General features: G+C 42.8%; 1 protein-coding gene across 1 annotated transcript in view; it reads right to left on the bottom strand.

Moving 5' to 3' along the window:
- csmd2 (CUB and Sushi multiple domains 2) overlaps nucleotides 1-20,773 on the bottom strand; it is a 217,229-nt gene that overhangs the window by 11,645 nt on the left and 184,811 nt on the right. The window contains exons 49-62 of the mRNA XM_029443772.1: nucleotides 19,204-19,350; nucleotides 16,687-16,875; nucleotides 15,344-15,529; nucleotides 14,952-15,146; nucleotides 14,482-14,655; nucleotides 14,189-14,362; nucleotides 12,358-12,531; nucleotides 9,153-9,341; nucleotides 8,574-8,747; nucleotides 7,185-7,367; nucleotides 3,675-3,851; nucleotides 880-1,059; nucleotides 548-721; nucleotides 193-366 (exon numbers count right to left, since the gene is read on the bottom strand). Coding sequence (XP_029299632.1) covers nucleotides 193-366; nucleotides 548-721; nucleotides 880-1,059; nucleotides 3,675-3,851; nucleotides 7,185-7,367; nucleotides 8,574-8,747; nucleotides 9,153-9,341; nucleotides 12,358-12,531; nucleotides 14,189-14,362; nucleotides 14,482-14,655; nucleotides 14,952-15,146; nucleotides 15,344-15,529; nucleotides 16,687-16,875; nucleotides 19,204-19,350 — 2,490 coding nt within the window. The remainder of the gene's footprint in view (nucleotides 1-192; nucleotides 367-547; nucleotides 722-879; nucleotides 1,060-3,674; nucleotides 3,852-7,184; nucleotides 7,368-8,573; nucleotides 8,748-9,152; nucleotides 9,342-12,357; nucleotides 12,532-14,188; nucleotides 14,363-14,481; nucleotides 14,656-14,951; nucleotides 15,147-15,343; nucleotides 15,530-16,686; nucleotides 16,876-19,203; nucleotides 19,351-20,773) is intronic.

The raw sequence follows: 20,773 nt of genomic DNA, 5'->3' as shown, positions 1-20,773 counted from the left end.
AGCACTGCATGCAGGTCACAAATGGTGGCCGCGTCGCGTTTCACAAATGACTGTCACTCAAAAATTGCAGGCTCAAAAGGTGCGGTGTTTGCCTTGATAAGCTAAATAAAGGGCAATTAAAAGGGGACAAATTGTTCTCATGCTGCAAATTGAAGATTGGATGTTGCATATTTGGACAAACAAGCAGCTTACCTATGCAAGAGGGTTGTGTGCCACTCCAGGTGCCGTCGTACTGACAATATCTCCTGGTAGACCCCACCAGGACGAGGGGAGGGTAGCAGGAGAAGGAGACAGAGGAGAGGTAGGTGAATCCTCGGTCCTCCCTCTTCCCCTGGACCGGCATCCCCGGGTCTCCACAGAACACAGCTGCGAACATATAGAAGGAAGGAGGAAACAGGGAATGTGAGTCGACCCACAAACCATGTTGGACTTTAATATCTTCCAAGGGGGGGCGAAATGTCACACAAAGGACATACTTGGGTGAAACAAATGTCAAAGACACATCAATGATATGTATAATTGGGCATTCCAGCGTGGTGCCACTTACGGAAGCACTGGGGTTTCTCTCCACTCCAGTTGCCGTTGCCTTGGCATGTTAACACAGTGGGCAGGGACAGCTGGTAACCTTGGTTGCAGGAGTAGCTGATGCTAGAGCCCCAGATGAATTCTGTACCGACGACCTGTCCGTTGGGGATGATAGGTGGTGCACCACACATGATCGCTGCAGGGAGACAGAGAGGCATTGCAGGACTTCATGGATTCTGCATATTGGTTTAAATGTTATGCGTTCCAGACAGGAGTAAGTACAAGAATATCTGTAACACAACTACACGCATCTCATCAATGTATTGTCATTTACGTCACTCTACACAACTTTACCTTTACAGAGAGGTTTGGTGCCATTCCAGGTGCGGTCTTTGGTGCACATAAGAGTCGAAGCTCTGTCAGCATCCATGTTGAAACCAGGAGCACACTGGAAGCTGGAGGTGCGGTTATAGGTGAAATCATTGCCTAATCTCAGCCCGTTGGCTGGCGTTCCAGGGTCCCCACAGTTGATTACTACAGAAACAAAATAGGATGAAGAAGCTATTTGACACTAAAGACAGTTGTAGTGCAACACAAGGACAGATCTAGAGAAGAAGTTTGTTTGCGTTCAGGAAATAATAAAAGAAACTCGATAGAAGAGTTGATACAGCTCGCTATTTCATTATTTCTGCGCCATGTTATTTGATGATTTAATTCGATTTACATTTGATTGTAGTCGGTAAACAAGGAGATCAATATCACAGTTAGGATGAAATACAAGCAAGTAAACAAAATATTCAAAATGGCACACTGAAACTGTTAAATGCATCAGACATGAGCAGATCACCTCACAGACAAAACGCAATCTAAAAAACAGCAGTTGATGCGTCTTCACAGGTAATTAGCTCTTCATTCATTCATGGACCACCACTTTTATATGATATATATATATATATATATATATATATATATATATATATATATATATATATATATATATATATATATATATATATATTCTGCTTACGAATATTACTTACTATGCAACAAGTCTTCAAATCCCATCTGACAGTGTGACTAAATGTCTTTTATCTGAGAGAGCACTTTGATGTTCTACATTTTAGAGCTTTTAGGGTTCAGAAAGACTAAATCTTGTGATGGGTATCCCTCTACAGCAGCTCCCCAAAGCTTCACAACGAACCACATTTTTCCTTGATTATATTTTTACATCCTGCGGGGAAAACAGTATGATTGAGTAACAACAGTGAGAATGCCTTGGTGTGACTCAGTGGCATCGTAGCTCAGCCCTGCTGTATATGTCTGAGATAGAAAGCGCAGGGCACAGAAGGACAACTCGTGCCAAGTCGCTGTGGGACAAAAAGGAATTATTAAATGCATATGACCAACATTCCGGAAAATCCCCAGTAGGGTGGAGAAACTAGGCCTTTTGGAGGTGCAGCGGCTCCTCTTGACTGAGCAAGCACTTACATTTCCAACCGGGCTGGTAAGAGTGTGTCGCCTGGAGCCATAATGTCTATCTAGGAATGTGCACCCTGTAACAATACCTACAGGGCTGAGATACAGTGAGATGATTTCCCCTCTTGCGTAACAATATGCTTGGATTGCCAACGACCTAGACTCCCCTGCTTTGGTACGTGATACTGTAGGTGTCAATTTCTAACCCTTATGCCTCACTAGGGACATTTCTGGCTTTCTAATTTGAAAAAGTTTGATTTTGGCAGTGTTAATGGAAATTGGATACATTTTGCCAAGGATGTGAGTTTTCTTTTGTCTTGGATGTTCAACTTTAGCTCCTATAATATCATAAATCTATGATAAACTGTGTAGCCAAAATAAAGACACTCTTAATGACAGAAACTGTACCCCATTAAAAGCACAATGTTTGATCCCACGGCCATCACAGGATAAAATCATCTTCATCATAAAAACAATCTTCAAAATGTTTCCGTCAGATAGAGACATTTTTTCATCTTTGACCTATGGGGCAATGCTATTTTAGTTTTCTCTGGGGCTATTGCTGTTGTATTACGGAGCGCTGCAGTGTTTCATCCAAGGTATCGAAAATAATTAAGTTTCTGATAATTGAAAAATGCCAGAGTGCTAAAAAAAAGAAAATCTCCCGAGCATTTAGTTTACAGAAATGGAAAACAAAACAGAAAATAATTCAATGTTTGTGGGGTTTTCATTATGTAAACAAACGGGCATTTAAAGGCTTAAAATTCTGAATATAAATGACTATTTGGTGGTTATGATCAGGACTGAGGCTGCTTCAAATATTTAACTCAGTGAAAGTGGATATTAATATAAATTTTGTAAAACTTTTGTCAACTTTTTAAAGAGGGATGCACAAGGGTTAAATGAGAGCTGCAGTAAGTAAGTTACAGATAAAATGGAGCGAGGATACTAACAAAATTTCACGTGTAGTAGCCACCTATGTCAGGTAAACCCTTTTTAACATACACTTTACATCAGATCAGAAGAAATCATTCAACCGAGTCACATATCCTTCCCTCACTAAAGGTGTTCTACCAAAGTGAGTCAACATGTACCTTTCACTCCTATGGATGGATTACAGAGTTCTGAAATCCATAATGGGGCTGCTTAGGGTTTATCCTCCCCATTCAGAAGAACTGCTTCTCTTAGTGACCTCTATTTGCCGGGGTCTCTCTGTTCTTTACAGCAGCTGTGTGTCTTTTGTGAGACATGATGATAAAGGGCTGTCATTCCCGTGGAACATGCCTCCAACCAATTTCTCTCACTTGAGAGCCACGTGAGTAATTCGGAAAAAAGAAATCTGCCGTTACAGGGATTAGAATGTCTTCCTGCTTTTCCTGCTTTTCTTGCATAGCATTAAATATCTTGCAATATATTAGCTATTTAACCTGTATTCCCCTCCTCTATAAGGAAATGTAGCCCGCTGATGTCACAACTATTCACCCACTTGCAAATATTAAACTACTGTTCAAGAGCAAGTAAACATCCGACAGGTAGACGACTCGGTTTATAAGACAAAGGAACAGCATCCTCAACTGGAGCATGAACTTCAATTTAAATATGGACAAAGAGATAAGCCATCTTAATATACATAGATACACTTAGACTCTTCCTCTGCGAGAGCTGTTAATTACCGGAGCACTCGGGCATGTTGCCGGTCCAGGTCCCGTTAACAGTGCAGTGTCGGCTAAGCAGGCCAGTAGAGTAGTAACCCTCCCGGCAAGCGTAAGTAATGGATCTGGAAAAGGTTAAGCCATCGTGGATCAGGATCTGGGCATTCCTTGGAGTTCCCGGGTTTCCACAGGAGACCACTGCAAACAAGAGAAAAGGAGAAGGCAGCAGAGAAGGGTTAGGCAATATCCATTTACTGACTAAATCCTCAGTGGCCAGAGAAAATGTGTAAGTTGCAGTAGTTACTGTACGTGTGTGGATTGTGGAGAAGAGTGGGGGTTGAGGGGAGTGTTGGCAGAGTTCCTTTGCAGACTTTAATTCATCTAAACATTTTTGGAAAAATGACAGATCAAAGTCCAACGAAAAGGTTTACACACCGTTAATCCTTTTTCATTTCCATCCACTTATCTCTATTTATCTACCTACCAACCTAAATGCCTAAAACTTCTAATTATATTTTAGAAGTGGTATGCCTACATAATGAGCAATGCAGTAGTGACTAAAATTGTTTAACCTCATGTATAAATTCTCTTCAGTGATCACCAGAAAGCAATAAACCTCCAACGGAAACTTTCGTATTTTCCGGGAATCATCACAGTTTAGTGCTCAAAAAACAACCACCGTTAACCGGTTCTTTATATGTATTTGAATAAAACTTATTCTGTAAATTAAACCAAATGTAGCTTGGTTTTCTAATACATTCCTTTCATATTCCTTTGTGTGTCCGTTTTGCTTTCCTTACTCTGTTGGCTTTCCCCTTCCCTCTGTTCTTCATGCGCCCACCCTACCACCACCCTCGTCTTCCCCTGCGTCCTCCTTCATAAGTAACTCTGCTTTGATGGACACATTCTTTGCTCACAAAGTCCCTTGGTGTCTGTCCGGCCGCCAGCGATGGTTCTGTTCATTACAGTTTCCAGCTTGCCCCGGGCCCTCAGAGCCCCGTGGGGTTCGCCCTCCTGTAATGACCAGATGTGGCCTGGCCCTTGAAGTCTGTGCCAACTGAGAACAGGTGGGGAACCTCGACTAGTGGGCATACCACACACCAGAGAGGCAATGAGACAAGGGAAAGAGGTGGTGTTGGTGTGTGGAGATGGGTGTGTGTGTGGAGTGTAAGAAAAGGGCAGGAAAAAAGCAATACAATATAACTGCAGATAAAACTTTCCACCTCGAAGGTGGAAAACGGCAACTTTACGTTTATGATGGTTTTATTTATTTTTGTGTTGCCAGGAGATGAGTAAATGCAAACAAACCCTGCCGGCTGTTCATGCAATATCAAAAATGTAGGTTAAAACACCACAAACAAACACAATATTAATACTTATAAAGTTGATATGAAACACAATATGAACAAGAAACATGACAACCAATTAAACCATGTGTCCTTGGGCAAGATAGCCAACGATGTACGAGTGCATGTGACTGTCTCCTGAGCAGGTGGCACCTTGAATGGTAGCCTCTCCCACCAGTGTATGAATGTATGTGTGAATGCTGACTTGTGTTGAAAAGTGCTTTGAGTGATTGCAAAGACTGGAAAAGTGCAATATAAATGCAGTTGATTTACTATACTTCCAACTAAAGTGATTGCGTAAGTTCACCTTGACATCATTCTTACTATTTTACTCTTGCAAGATGTTTTACATTACAAAAAGAAGTGCACTCTATAGTTTTTTCCCACTGTTTGTAACGTCTTGGTCCTTTCTCAGCCATTATAATGGATAGTGTCGGGCCTTTAGACCCAGATCGATTGGACGCACACTCACTACACATTCAGAGAATCAGCTTTTTCAGGTGTCAGCAGCAGACTGGAAGCGATGTTGCACAAGACAAAATAAATAAAAAGCTTGATGTTGTTTAATTAATAGGGAAACATTATCTGTTATGTCCCCACTCTTGCTCAGTCACATACATTTTTGCAAACGTACACAAACACAAGCATATTTGTGCTAATTACACAATCAGAGACAACAGTATTGGCCACAATCTATGGCTTGAAATATGCAATTCACTGGTTCACTGAGCAGCTGGCTCTGAAAAGACATCAAAATGTAGAGATGATGAAATATAAATACTCATCAGGAAAGTAACCACATTCTAAAACATTCACTGACCACAACGAACGCCAACTGAGGAACGATATTTGGGCGTCTAATACCCCTGATACTATAAATGAAATGTAAGCATACAAAGGTTTGCAAAACAAATGCAGTGGGAGTAATTAAGCACACTTCTGAGGAAAGGAAGTAGACGTGCAATGAAAGAAGGACACACAAAAGAAAAGACAGCTTGTAATATATGAAAGGTACCGAAATGAAATGAATTGCAGATGTCTTATTCATGCCCATAGTGCATTAGCAGTTCAGTGAACATTAGGCTAAACTTCAGTTACTGCATAATCATAACTCCACAGCTGGCCTGTTTTATGCGTTACTAGATGGTCAGATATTGTGCGCATTTCATTACTGCTCCTAAGAAGTCTTCCATCCATTCATTTATTTTCAACAGTTATCCAGGTTTAGGTTTCAGTGATGGCAATTTGATCAGTAGGACACACACACGACTTTCCCCAGAGATGTCCTCCAGCTCCTCATAAGGAATCCCAAGGGGTTCCCAGGTCAGATGGGATATGTAATCCCTCCATAGTCTTCTGGGTCTGCTCCGGGGTCTCCAGTTGGACGTGACCACAATACTTCCACAGTACAAAGGGGAAGGCATCCTGATCAGATTCCTGAACAACTTCAACTGGTTGCAAAGGAGCATCTGTTCTACTCCAAGCTCTTCCTTGATGTCAAAGCGGCTCACTCTTTCCCTAAATGGCTGTACTCTTTTGGTCTCTGCACAAAGCTCATAGCCACAGGTGGAAGTTGGAACCTAAAACGACTGCTAAATTGAGAGGTTCACCTTCAGGCTCAGCTTTCTCTGCACCACAATTGGTGGATTTCACACCAATCCGCCTACAAATCTTATCTTACCCTCACCTGACCAGACCCTAACATGCACTTCTTCTCTTGGGGGAGAAAGCTTGAGATTTGGTGTATAAAATCATAAACACACTTGATGCTAACACACAGGCTTCGTGTAGTACAACACCCACTGTGTAGTATGCATGCACCTCTCCTGCTTAGGTTATGTAAGGACCAGAGAGCCAGGAGCAATGATCTCAGTACCTCTTTCCCACAGCTAGCAAGTATATGAAAGAAACATGCATATTAGAGGCAGAACTTCCAGTGGCCCCTCCAGTATCTGTGTGAGGGTGCATGGATGAAGAGACAAGATTGAAATCCATATTCATCCTCCTGAAACCAAAGCCTGACAATTGGCCGAAGTCTCCTTTCTGGCACAATGACACGAAACCTTCTGAGCAATGTGATCCTGAGTCTAGAACTGGGATCCACCATCTCCTTTTACCAGTCCATGTTTGCCAGTGAAGATAGAAAACAAACACACACTGTAACATACATCCATGTATTCCTTACCATGACACTCCGGTTGGATGCCGAGCCAGGTGGCATTGGTCAGGCAAGTTCTCTCTGACGAACCTTTCAGCATATAGCCGGGCTCACAGCTAAAGCGGACAACACTGCCCACTGTAAACTCTTCTCCCAGGCGGATACCATGCACAGGAATGCCGGGATCTCCACACAGCCCCACAGACTCGCCTGGAAGATAAACCAACGACAACAAAAGGAATGTGACAAATGTAGCGAAGAAAATTGCTCATATTTTTGACAACTTGAGACACATATTATATATGTACTGTATACATGGAGGATATTTTCATATTAAAACATAATAATGGGATTTGAACAGGTACACAGTCGTCGCCCCCCCCCCTCGCATCCGACTGCCATCCAACAGGAAAATAACATTCCCCTATTAAGGAGTGACCAGCCTCCCAAACACATTAAGATTCATTATATATATTTGGTCAACATGCAGAAAATGTGCAATACGATGTGATTTTTCAACAAATATTTTGCACCTTGCTTCATAATTCCATCCCTCCATTTAAAACAACCACAAACTGTTGTTTACTGCTAGGCGCTAGTGAACATCACTTTAAATAGTGCTTAGCTAAGAAAGTCGGGCAAATCCTTATAAAAAAAAAAGGTTGCGTTTACTGCCCAATGAGAAAACACTAGCAATCCCGAAATATATATAAAAGTCATCAATTGTGACTGTAAACTGTCAGCATGCTATTTAACTGTCGAGTTGCGGGTCCGTTTGCGCTCTAGTTTGTGCATTTCTGTCACTACTGTATCGTTTGTTTGTGTATGTTTCTTTATGAATGCGTTTGTATTGGTGCCTGAGCACATTTGCATGTGTAGACACCCGCATGGCTTTTCTCATGTGCACCAGGTTGACTAGGAGCTCTGAAGCAAATCGCAGTAAGAGGAGAGAGTGGGGGATGATGTCTTTATAGGGATTCATAACCCGGCTGAGGTGTGGGCCTCCTGTTCCTCAGTCTAATATGAGCAGATTAAAGCAGTTTTATAGAGGACACTGTCTGTCCTTGAGGCCTATGGATCAGACAGGCAGTTCCATCTTTGGTCCACCTACTTCACTCATTACCTGCTAACAGCTGCCACCCAAACAAACTTTATTTGTTGGCCTGGCATTACGAGGGCATCAGTGTGACTGGGTTGGGATATTACATCTGAATTAATCAAGGATTATGAGCAGGGAGCTAGAAAGAGGTTGAGAAAGTGTGCTACACCAGCACATAGTTTCAAATATGATATGTGCTGGTTCCAATCTTTTATTTCAAGTTGAACATGAAGTTTGAAGGCTTTCACAAAATGGGGTTATTTTCAGTTTTGTCGTTCCAGACAGCAGACAGTCAAACTGGGTGTAGTTTTCCATACCGGAGCAGTGTGGCGGTGAGCCGCTCCACTGGCCGTCCAGCTGGCACATTCGAGTTGTGTTGCCGATGATGGTACGCTGGCCGATGCAGCTGTAGCGGATGACTGAGCCTACTGTCCGACGGTCGCCTGAGATCTGGGCGTAGGGAGGCATGCTGGGGCGGTCACACAGCACCACTGTCCAATCAGAGCAGAAAGATGAGAGAAAGAGACCAATGAACAAGTCCAACTACTCCAAGGCCATTGGTGAAGTGATAAATACACCACATGCTGACCGTCTTCTTTTAGTTAAACCATACAGTGTAATAATGTTGGTTGACATTGGATTTGTGTTTTTTAGCACTACTTTTCACAGTATCAGACCACATTTTATCAACAAAAACTTCCCAACATATTAAGAGCCTTCATCACACTGAGCCCGTTTGGAATACAAATGCAAAACAAGGTCAGTCCATTAACCCATTAGAGGCTCAAAGAAAACAATCGTCCGATGGAGTAGTGGGTCCTCTGTCCTTTCTTTAGGTGTATACAAAGTCTGGAAATCATGCAGCTCCACTTACAACCAACCCCTGAGGTACTCACACAGGCACTTGGGCAGGGAGCGGTCCCATGTACCGTCCCCCTGACAGGAGATGGAGCTGGTGCCCAGCAGGTAGTAGCTTGGGTTACAGCGGTATGACACGGTGGTCTGGAAGCTGTAGCGATGCGGCCCGCTGGCAAGTACCTGCCTAACGCTGTTCTCCACGTGGCCCGGCTCTGTGCAGTTCACAACTGGAGAAAGAGACGCGGAGGGGAGAAGAGAGTAAAGGAGCCAGATAGAAAAAGACATATTGTGTAAGCATTTCACGTTCAAGTCAACATTATTATCTATATTTAAACCTGGAAATGATGATTCAATGTTCTTGGACGATTATATGTTACAGTCGAGTGGGGAGGTTTCTTGTGATAATATACCATAGATATATAACTCTCTTACACACAGGATTGTACAAGCAAAGTGTTTTCTCTTGCTTTTACTCTCTCTGTCCATTCCTTTCCTCATCTACTGCTTCCACCCATCCAGCATCCATCCATCCATTCCCCCAATCCAAATGAAGTAGGAGGCAGACTCAGGAAATAAACATTTGCTTCATTAGAGCCAGTCTCCCGCTGGCCGCCGTGGTGCAGAGATGGTGATGGATGGGGAGCTCACAGAAGAAGAGGCACCATGTCAGTTTAGCACCAGATGGAGAGAGTTAGGGAAGGGGAAAATGAGGGATGAGTGAGGAGCAAGGGACAGAGCTAGAGAGGAAGAGGCCCTTATGGTGCAGAATATATTAAAATGCACGACAGAATGTCAGAATACGACTGCTACCAGCACCGATCCTTCTCGAGAGTCTCGGATACAAGACACAAACCAAAACCGTACTAATGCTTCAATTGTAAAGTCAGTGAGTAACAGTTGCTGTGTAGTATATACTGTGAACCACAACTAAATGATAGTACACATTTAGATGCCAAAACTTTAATGGCTTCTAAAACACTATCCACGCAGCCATTATGGCCCAGTTTGCCTTGCCAGACTTTCCCCGTGAGAGTTTATTTGCCACAGCCAAAAAGAACCCATTGTATGCTAATGTCTCTAAAAGCTTGCTCATTTTTATGCTCTCAAGCTGGCCATAGCAGCTAAATCACCGCCAAATACCTATTATAATATATACCTTCCAGTAGAGCGCTGACCTATGGGGCCATCATTTACAACTTACCGCATAATAACACTACAAAGTGTATTTAAAGCAGTGGAGCTGCTGCAGCACGAGACTTTCCAAGCTTGGAATTCATCTTTGAATAAATGTGCTCGGGCAACATAGCCTGAAAAGCGATCCAACAGTCATCTAAAACGACTGACCTCCTGCTACATTTCTGTGTGTGGCCCAGTGGGCAGGGAGAGAGGAAGCGAAAGGATGAAAGGAAAAGAAGAATAAAAGTGAGACGGGGGAAAAAGGGCTGAGGTAATTCATCTCGGTTCCACTCAGAAGTGGAGACCCCCAGTCACCCTATCATCCTTTTGGCCTCCTGCCAAGTAGCGGGCCCTATAAGTGGTGTGTCAGAGTGTGTTTCTTTCTGTCCTGTGTGTCTTGCCTTTTATCGCTGAAAGACAAATAAACACACACGAGTCATCCAAAGAAGGCGGTGTTGTGGCTCTGGTGCTGTGACTCAAATTGTTGGTTATTAGGGAAGGATGGGAGACTGGCTGGGCCGGTGGTGCTCTCCTGCTCCCTGCATTATTGATGGGACTCTTCTAGTTAAAATCCTGGGCCGATGATAATCATTAACTTTGTCTGACTGACTCCTACCTCACCCTTACCTTATTTCCTGCCTTCTGTATCTATTCACTACTATTGCTCCCTCTAAAAGAAAAGCTGATAGTTCGGCTAGGCTAAGGTGAGATGGACGAAGATAGTTTTACACTCACAGGAGGAAGCACATGGCAGACGGGAGAGCGCGTCTCACTAACTATGTCTAGAATGCTGTAATTAAAGTGATAAATCTGATTGACAAAAAGATCCCTAAGCTATTTATGTCTTCACATCAACACGTGAGGAGAATGTGCCATCAGAACAGGCTTATGCATGCAGCAGCCAAATGTACTTCTCTTTTCTTTTTAACAGCTGAAGAAGGATTCCAGTGAGACTTGCAACCTCCTCATCCCGTCATAAATGTCTACAAAATGTGGCCGTGTCCTTTCTCTCCTCATTTAAAACAAACTCATAAGTCAATCCGTCGCTGATTCTGTCACTGCCTTGTCACATTCAGGGCCCGACCTTGCGAGCGGCCCCTTTCTGTGCCTGTCACAAAGCCTTCAGTTAGTGGGGATTTAGAGACAGACGTCGGTGCCGAGATACATCGCTCGTCGCAAAAACACTGCCAAATTAAAAGTCCTTGCATCGCTTCCAAGCAGAGCAGAGGAAGAAGAGGTACTTCTTATTCTGAGCAAAAGCCGGGATGCGGGTCTCCAAAGGCTGCTGTCTTTCACACTAGCTCAAGGATCCTGTGATTGTTTTTGGCTGTCTCTGCATGGTTAATAGGCACGTTTGTTTCCCAGATGGACAGGTGAGCCAGAGGGTGCAACAGAAGTAGCTAGGGTAAGAGGAAATGACATCAAATGTAAATATTATCCGGAAACCTCCACGGCCCAAGTGGTTGAGACCGTAGTAATTAAATAATCCAGGCTTCTCTTTGGCTTTTCATTTCAATTTCCCCTAATATACATCGTTTAAACTTTCTCCCTTCGGATGTCTCTGTGCTTCATCTACGCTCTCTCTATGATTGGGGTCATCTGTGGTCACAGAAGATATGACCGTGCACAATACAATAGGTAATTTAATACCCATCTAGACGAGAGCACAAAACCACACTTTATAACAACGCCCTACCTCTGTGCATTAGGTATACACACAGCTGTTATTCACACGGCGTGATACACATACATATAAACCAACGTGCTCGTACTTGTATATAAAAAGAAGTATTCACATTCAGAGAACATAATTAGATACATTCTTCTCTCATATTAGCAATTTGTTCGCTCACATGACAAATTGCCCAACTTTAACTTTCCTGAAATTGCCTTTTAAAAATATTTACATCTCACTGCGTACTGCATCCAATAGTAGACAGGATCAGGTACTTCCATCTGTGCTGGCTCGTTGCATTTACCCCTTCATCCACACATTCTTAGGCATCAAGTTCTCAAAGAATCATGCATGCATTGAGAGATAAGCTTGGGCAGCTACTTGACACTTACTTTTACACCTGGGGAGGACGTTGCTCCACTGCCCATTGCCCTGGCAGGTGGATTTTACAGCCCCCTGCAGAACATATCCGGTGTGGCAGACAAAGTGCACAGCGTCGTTTAAATTGAACTGGAGTCCTTGGGTCATACCGAACGTAGGGTTGCCAGGATGACCACATGTGATGGCTGGGAAAGTGAAAGAACACAGGAAATTATTATAACACACTTGCAGCGCAAATATGAAAGTTTAATATCAAACACCTGAATGAACAAACCCTGGATTAGAAAAGAGAATGTATCCACAGCAGTAAAGCTGTACAGTCACAACACTGAATGTAGATGCTGAGTAATGATCCAAACTCTAAAGCGACAGGCGCCGCTGCAACTGCATGTCTCTATTTTTGCCACGGGCCTCTATTAAAGTAATCTTGTAAATTAAACTGTATTATAGAGAAATACAAAGTGTCATTTTGGAATAATCACCCCATCTTTGAAGATGTCATTGTTAAACTTAGACACAAGGAACAGGCGGCAGGAGTTTGAGCAGCAGCTTCCTTTAAAAATGTTCAATAACCGGAATTAATTGGTGATCAGTACCAGATGGCTCACGTCTAATTACACAAAAGTTGTGGTCAGTATCGACCTGAGCATCCCCAGGTAATATATGTCTGCAGTCATTACAAATCATCGATCTCTCAGCAACACTTATAAGATGAGAAAAAGTTGGCAGTTCTTTTGTATTGAGATTTCTTTTTTTCTTAGCTTGCTAGTTTAAGAGTGTTACTAGAATAAAATGTTAGTCTGAAACCCCGCTCTGAACATCCGAGCAGTTTGGAAGCCTTCAATATGTAATATAAGCCAGAATTCATACTTAACACATTAAAACAGTGAACTAACATGATCAACAGAATGTGAAGAGGTGACAGTGTTGACGTTAAAGACGTCTATGTGTTGTGTTGCAGAGATATCTACTGAAATTAGCAGTCTGATTGGCTAGTTCCACTCCGAACAGTCTTGTAATACCACTTGTTCCTCTAGAGGCGATAGTGAGCCACTGTAGCTCCAGTCTGCTCTCAGTACAGAGCGAGAAGAAGTACAGCTGCCTGACTCGGGCAGACTCAGGATGTGTCAATATTACAGCCATGATCCCTGCACGTTTTGATAGTTTGTTTTGGTGTAATACAAATTTAGCCGACACCTCGCCGCATCGTCAAACTTTCTGTTGCTGCCATTACACAGGTTAGACTCTGCGCTCCATCAACCCGCTGTTGCTCCCAGTGCTGGGATCTTCACCAGCCGTATCGACTGCATGCTCCTCTACTGGGAAGCATTAATATGTCGGCGCGGAGGACGAGCCAACATACAAACTATCAAAACGTAACGTTACATGGACCGTACAGCCCCCAGTGCCACGGGAAACACACACATATCTAAGCCCCATGTGAAGATTATAAGATAGCAGAGTTATTTAGAGTTTCAGCAGTAAGGTCTAATGAACTGACTGACAGACAGACAGACATACAGACAGACAGACAGAGAGACAGAGAGACTTACACAGGAATAAGAAATACACAGTAAATATATCAACACTAGAAGAGAGAGATGTATAGTTGTAGAATACAATACACAATATTAAGAATATATCTGAATACTCTAAAACTTAAAATACAATACATGTACGATTACAACTAAAATATAAACAGGTTAACATACTATAGATTTTCTTGGACCCAGCAGTAGAGGTTCAATACTGGCCCCTATTTCTTTGGAGCAGGTGGCTCATTGAACCTTTAAATATACACTATACCTCCCATAGTTTCACTAATAACTATCTGTTACTTACGGACACAGACAGGAGTGCGTCCTGACCAGCGGTGATCCTGTTCACAGATTCGAACCGACACCCCAATGAGACGAAATCCTGGGTTACACTGGTACACAACACTGCCTCTGTAGTTATAATTCTCCCCAATGATCTGTCCATTTACTATGGGCTCCGGGGTGCCACAATGGCCAGCTATAGATGAATGAAGAAGAAAAAGAGTCAAGGTCGGACAAAGATGTTTGGAATAACGATTAAAGCAAATTGCAAGACTTTATGAAGTTACAATACTTTTGTGGTGCTAAAGGTCTCACCTAGACACTGGACCTGTGTTCCACTCCAAAGCCCATTGGACATACACTCTCGTACCCGAGAGCCCACCAAAGTATACCCTGTGTTGCAGGAGAAAATGGCAGTGGCTCCATACACAGTCAGTGTTCCAATCTTGTTGCCATTTGGTGGAGTCCCAAGGTCCCCGCAGGAGATGACTGAAATTAGAAAACAATATCATGTGTTACATTCCCATATGGTCAAAATATAATCATAATACTAATTTTTTTTGTTTGGAAAATGGGTTTCCATTTTGTTTTGGTTAGAATATATGCGCCTGTTTAGTTACATTCTTTTCTTAATATCACAGTGGAATACCACACATTTGGATGCAATTATTTTTCATGCTCGACAAATTACTTTTTTTCTGGCAGAGGATTTTTTGTATTTGTTTGTGCAATTGAGGAAGTTGACGTAGGAAAATGAACCCATGTGATGTAAAGTTTACACTTACTATCACAGACTGGGCGTGGATCTGGGTAGTTCCAGGTGCTGTTGGCCTGGCAGCGAATGACCCTTTGACCCCTGTAGTAATATCCCGGGTCACATATGAGCATCATTATAGCATCATATTGGTTTTGAGTACCATAGATCAGCCTCCATCTCCCATGTTCCACAGCAGAGTGGCCGATGTCGGGGCAGGTCACCGCTGGAAGGTCACAGGATAAACAAACTATTATTATTAACTATCTATTTGTGGTGTGGTGTGGTTACCATCATGGCAAATGAGTTTGAATCTCAAACCTGCAGGGAATATTTGGAAGTCAGTGCAGGTAACATGGTTTTTTGTTTGTTCTGTTGAGAATACTGTAACTAAAATACACTGACAGTAAGAGAAATACTCACAAACACATCTGGGTGGGGCCTCAACGGGGCTCCACCTCCCAGATTCCTGACAGATCAATGAGGTGGTGACAGGCCCGGCCAGGCGAAATCCGGGATTACACTGGTACGTGGCCCTGGCTCCGAGAGAGAAGTCCTGGCCCACAAGACTGCCGTTTATCGGAGGCACTGGCATTCCACAGGACATGACTAAAAGGAAGGATGTGGCGGTACGGTAAGACAAAAAAAATCTGGTTTGTAGAATGAAAGCACGGGTAGCAAAGTATATTTTAATAACTATCTTTGTATGCAGTGTCTCGCTCACAATGGGCTTCCTGTACAAACACACTGCCAGAGCCGGCATTGATGTGCAGTAAACATTAGCTTGAGCTGCCATCTGCACAAAGGTAAACAATTAAGTCTTGAGAGAGCACATGCAATTTTTGGGGAGATTACACGTGGAGCAGACTTGACCAGGCAATGAATGGCTGTCCTGCTGCTCTCGGCTTTTGCTTGAGCGGATACTATTAACAACTCTGGAAGTAGAGCTTTCAGATTCCACGCTTTTGTGATTTAGTATTAAAGAAAATCCGGACACATACAAATAGAGAATTCACTGCAACTGGACATCAATAAAGATGGTGCAACAGTGCACTTGTAAAGTCTAAAATAACATTTTGTATTTTTGGGGAAATAGTACTTTTTGCCTCAATAGCTTTGACTTTATTTACACGCATCAGTCGGCAATTTCTATTGTTCATTCCATCATGGAAAAAATGAGAACAGTGACAAGCAGACAGGTGTGACTTTAACCCATAAGACTGACATATCAAACAATTCAGCTCAGGTAAACCAAATATCATTAATCTGATGCAATCTTTTCTTCAAAGCGATTCTGAGGAAGGGTGAAGTGAGCTTCCTTGAAGCACGCCTAAGGCTGAGGGGCTGTTGGTGATGGCACATTGTCAGCTGAAATCACACTTTGATTCGAAGCAAATTAATTCAGTGATAGTTTTTTCAATCAACTTAAATCACAACGACTGAACTTACAAAATACATTTGCTACAAAAAATGTCTCCTTGAACTCCGCACGCCAGTGAGGCTACGAATGTTAAAATCTTGTTTTCTCTGCACAGTTTTAAGGTTAATTTCATCACTTTTGAGAAGTGGGACTAAACGCTAATTAAGAAAATATGTATGAGCAATTTGAAATGATCCTGCACGTCTGATTGTACCATGTAGATTTGTCTCGCTTAACTTAAAAGAAATAGCGCAATCTAGTCTATTTTATTAATCCATGTTTTTCTTAACAACTTCCAACCTTCTCTGCCTCCCTCATGACCTGCTGCCTATGATTGAGCCCTTACCTTGGCAAAGAGGCACTGGTGCATTCCACTGGTGGATCCCCTGTGCAGTCCGGGTGCACGTGGCACTGCTCTGACCAATAAGCCGGAAGCCCTGGTCACAGCTGAAACGCAGGGTGCTGCCCAGTTTAGTGCCTGTCAGACTATGCACTGTGCCATTTACAGGGTAGTTTGGAGGGCTGCAGTAGGCCGCTATGAAAAAAGAAAATAATTAAGTAAAGGTATAAATACAAATACCAATAAAATTGAGTGCAACAAGCGTAAAAACCCAATAATAATGCAAGATGTTGCAAGTTTTTGTTGAGGAAGTGAAGGATGAATGTGCCTTCAACAGCACAGAGCCCCAGATCTATTTTGCATCCGTCTTCTACGCCTGGCGTGGTAAAGGAAGATTGTATAAATACAAGCGCTACAATGCAATTTCTTTAAGGCAAAAACTGCAGACTAGAGACAAGGAAAATTGATTAAAAGAAAATAATCTTCTGCAAAGTTTGTCAGCGGCAGCAGAGGAGTATCATAAAAATGATGGATACATAAAGAAAGTATCTTTTTGTGTTTGTTGGCTAAATTGGTGACTGCAATAATCATTTATCATCCAGAAAGGTGCCAGCAACAGGTGCATAGTTCCCAAAGATTGGGAGACTCTGAGGCCGAAGTTGCATTTTGCAGATCTCACAATAATATGACATCACTACACACACCTACTGGAAAATAACACGCGCATTCTGAAAACATCAAAGGAAATATTGAATATGTGACACAGAAAATAAAGCTCAATGTGGAGAGGGATCAGGATGGAAGTGGACAATAGACACAAACACTGATCCATTAAACTTCATCACTATGACAACATTACAGTTCTATACAAATGCAAATCCCAACTCAAAGGCTTAAATCAGCGGCTCTATCAAGTCGGTGCCTCGGGGCATAAAGACTTAAAGCCATGTCAGCGCTGTAACATGTATTCAGCATTAATGACATGTTGCGGTCTCACACAAATTGTTCCAACGAGACAATATGGGACTTTTCAAGTGAGCCGACAGACCATTTTGTGCCACTGAAGATATGTTGGATAAAAAAAAAGACTTTGGAATGTGGAATATGGCACCGAGGTTCACTAAGAAATATGTTAGACTTCTCGGTAGATGATACAGAGTGTCTTCAGTGTGTACTATTTTGTGAAATATGGCATTCAAGTTTAAAAAATCTTGTCCTCTCCAAAATCATCAAGGGATGAATTCTCACTAATGCTCCCCCCCCAGTACAATAGTACACCCACTCACCCCATGTTTAAATCCAACGATATTTAACACACCAAATGAGCTACTCTATGTTCCTTGGCAAGGCCTTTTCCTGTCACTCACTGTGACTGGCGGCTCCTGGCCACCCTTGAGTTTAATTCTTTCCTAGTATCTGAGGCTTACTCATTTGCCCCTCTCTCTGTGTTCCACACTCCTTCCCTCTCTCTGCCTGTTATAGTGTACAGCTCGTCTCACTGCAATCAGCCCTGCAGCTCAGAGGAATAAGATCTACATTGGCAGGTGACTGGATTGGAATAGATAATAGAGGGGAGGTGAAAGAGGGAGGGAGGGGGATTGTGATACAGACAAAGGGAGGGACATATGAGCATAAGGAGAAAGGTAGAAATATAGAGTAAGGTGATTGAATCGATGTAAATCAGGTGACAGAGAAACAGCAAGAGAGGCTATGGATGGAGAGAAAGAATAGAAAACTGAGATGACCAGTTGCTAGTGTCTGCAAGTTGGTGATGGAAGGCCGGCCCATGTAGAAAAAAAAAAAAGATTGATGAAGAACACAGCCGGATACATGAATCTGCCTGTGCCATCTGTTTCTTCCTTCCCACCATGGGACTACATAAGGCAATTCCATATTGACCAACTTGCGGGTTCTCAGCCATCACTTAGTTTGTCTGTCATTTAGCCTGCTATGGCAAAATCCATCATGGCTAAGAAAAAAAAGTAAAAGAGGCCAGAGGAAAAAAAAGGGCAGAGAAACGTCAGAACATCACGTTGGGGAGACGGAGAGCTCCACAGAGAGGAGGAGAGAGACAATTAGTCAATCTGGCTGAGTGGTGTTGATACAGAACGGAGGGAGCCTTTTAAATATTTACACAGTCATAATTCAGAGGGAGTTATGCAGGTGTCGTATACCAACAGATCTTTCTTGGGAGCTGGACAAAACAGAAGAATAATAAGAAATATAAGAAACAGCATTTTCTAATTCCCAGGCCTGTGGAGCACAGCAAGGAGTGCTGCAGATACCCACCACCCCCGTAGGTTGTCATGGAGATGGGTTATATTTCTAGCTATTTCAGCTGCAGTTGGCAGCCCAAAAGTTGGTCTTGTTGGCACAGTAAACCAAAAGAACCTATGTTGAGTTTGCACTTACAACAATGTCTAGGAGTAAAAGAGTTCTTCTGGTAATCAATTCTAAACGGACCGCTGAAATCACATTTTATAAAAAGCCTGGAACTTCAGGCTGCTGGATGTCTTGACTTACCCGAGTAACGTATGCGGAAGCCTTTGTGGCTTGTAGTGTGATCGAAGGACCAGTGCAGGTAGACTTTGTTACTGGAGCTGGTGATGCTCAGTGGGTTGGAATAGTTACCACTGAGGGTTATCAGGAGAGGGCTCTGTCTGGATGGGCCTGAGAGGGGGGGAGGGAGGGAGGGGTGAGAGTGGAGGGGGGGGCAGAGAGAGAGAGTGGGGGGCAGAGAGAGAGAGAGAGTGGGGGGGCAGAGAGAGAAAGAAAGAGAGAGTGGGAGAGGAGAGGAGAGAGAGAGTGGGGAGACAGAGTGGGGGGAGAGAGAGAGAGAGAGAGAGGGGGGAGAGAGAGAGGATCAGATGGAGAGGAAGAAAGAGAGAGAGAGAGAGGATAGAGAGAGTTGGTGAGGGAGAGGGGGGAGAGAGAGGGAGAAAGAGAGAGGGGGGGGAGAGAGAGAGTGAGATGGAGATGGAGAGGGAGAGAGAGAGGGGGGGGAGCGAGCGAGAGAGAGAGAGAGTGAATGAGAGAGAGAGATGGAGAGGGGGAGGGAGGGAGAGAGAGAGAGAGAGAGAGAGAGAGAGAGAGAGAGAGAGAGAGAGAGAGAGAGAGAGAGAGAGAGAGAGAGAGAAAACACAAATATTAATAAGAATCCATCTTTGAAAGTCTTATAACATTGTGCAAAAGAATAAGAGCACTTTTATATAAACCACCACTCTCACTGGGTTTTACAGAATACTCCTCGTGTTTCATGATCTACACACTTAAATCCAAACAGTAAATCCTTGTAAATGTAAATTGATAGAAATTCTCATTTTGCACAGATTCATTTTTCCCCCAGAATTTTGAAATGAATACAATATCTCCATGTCATGGCTTTTGAGGGACTGTGCATTTTTTTTTTTTACACTTGCATTAACATCACAATTTGCTGAGCCTAATTGTGGAAAAAAATATTATTTTTTCTCCATAATTGGCTTGGCAGCCACAAGGTTAGCGAATGTCTGTTCCCTTCCACTCGGCAGAAGATATAAAGCACTAATCAGGAACACTAGTGTGCACGACGGCCATTTTCTCAGAGCAGCCTGGCAGAGTTGCTGACTGTGCCTCTAATCACATGCAAATGTACAAGGCTGATGTAGATGTTCTGTCATCATGAAAGGGAGCCTGTGTGTGATTCTTCCGTTAGTAGATGCAGAGAGCTTTGTTAGGGACGGTACATTCAGCTGTCTGGCTCATTTTAGACTTTAATTGTGGATATTAGTGAAAATGAGTCTTTGGACAAGGAAGTGTAGGGGAGGGAGTCATCGAGACAAAGAGTCAAGACACTCCAGCACATGTAGCGGGCATCATTCAGACCTGGAATGTGACATGACAGGTAAATCACTTTAATCATAAAGCTGCTCAACTAAACCACAAACCAGTTCATTTTGGCAGCTATTTCAGATTTAGTCCAACTCTTTAGACACAATTACTTATTAGTTTTAGTCACATTTTAGTCATTACTAGTCAAAATCTTAATGTTGTCAGTTACTTTGTAATTTAGTCAATCTAGTCTAGCCAAAACCAATAAGTTTGTAATTTTATT

Source organism: Cottoperca gobio, chromosome 11, assembly GCF_900634415.1.
Source record: "Cottoperca gobio chromosome 11, fCotGob3.1, whole genome shotgun sequence".
NCBI classification, from domain to species: Eukaryota; Metazoa; Chordata; class Actinopteri; order Perciformes; family Bovichtidae; genus Cottoperca; species Cottoperca gobio.
This window is presented reverse-complemented; position numbering and strand designations above follow the sequence as displayed.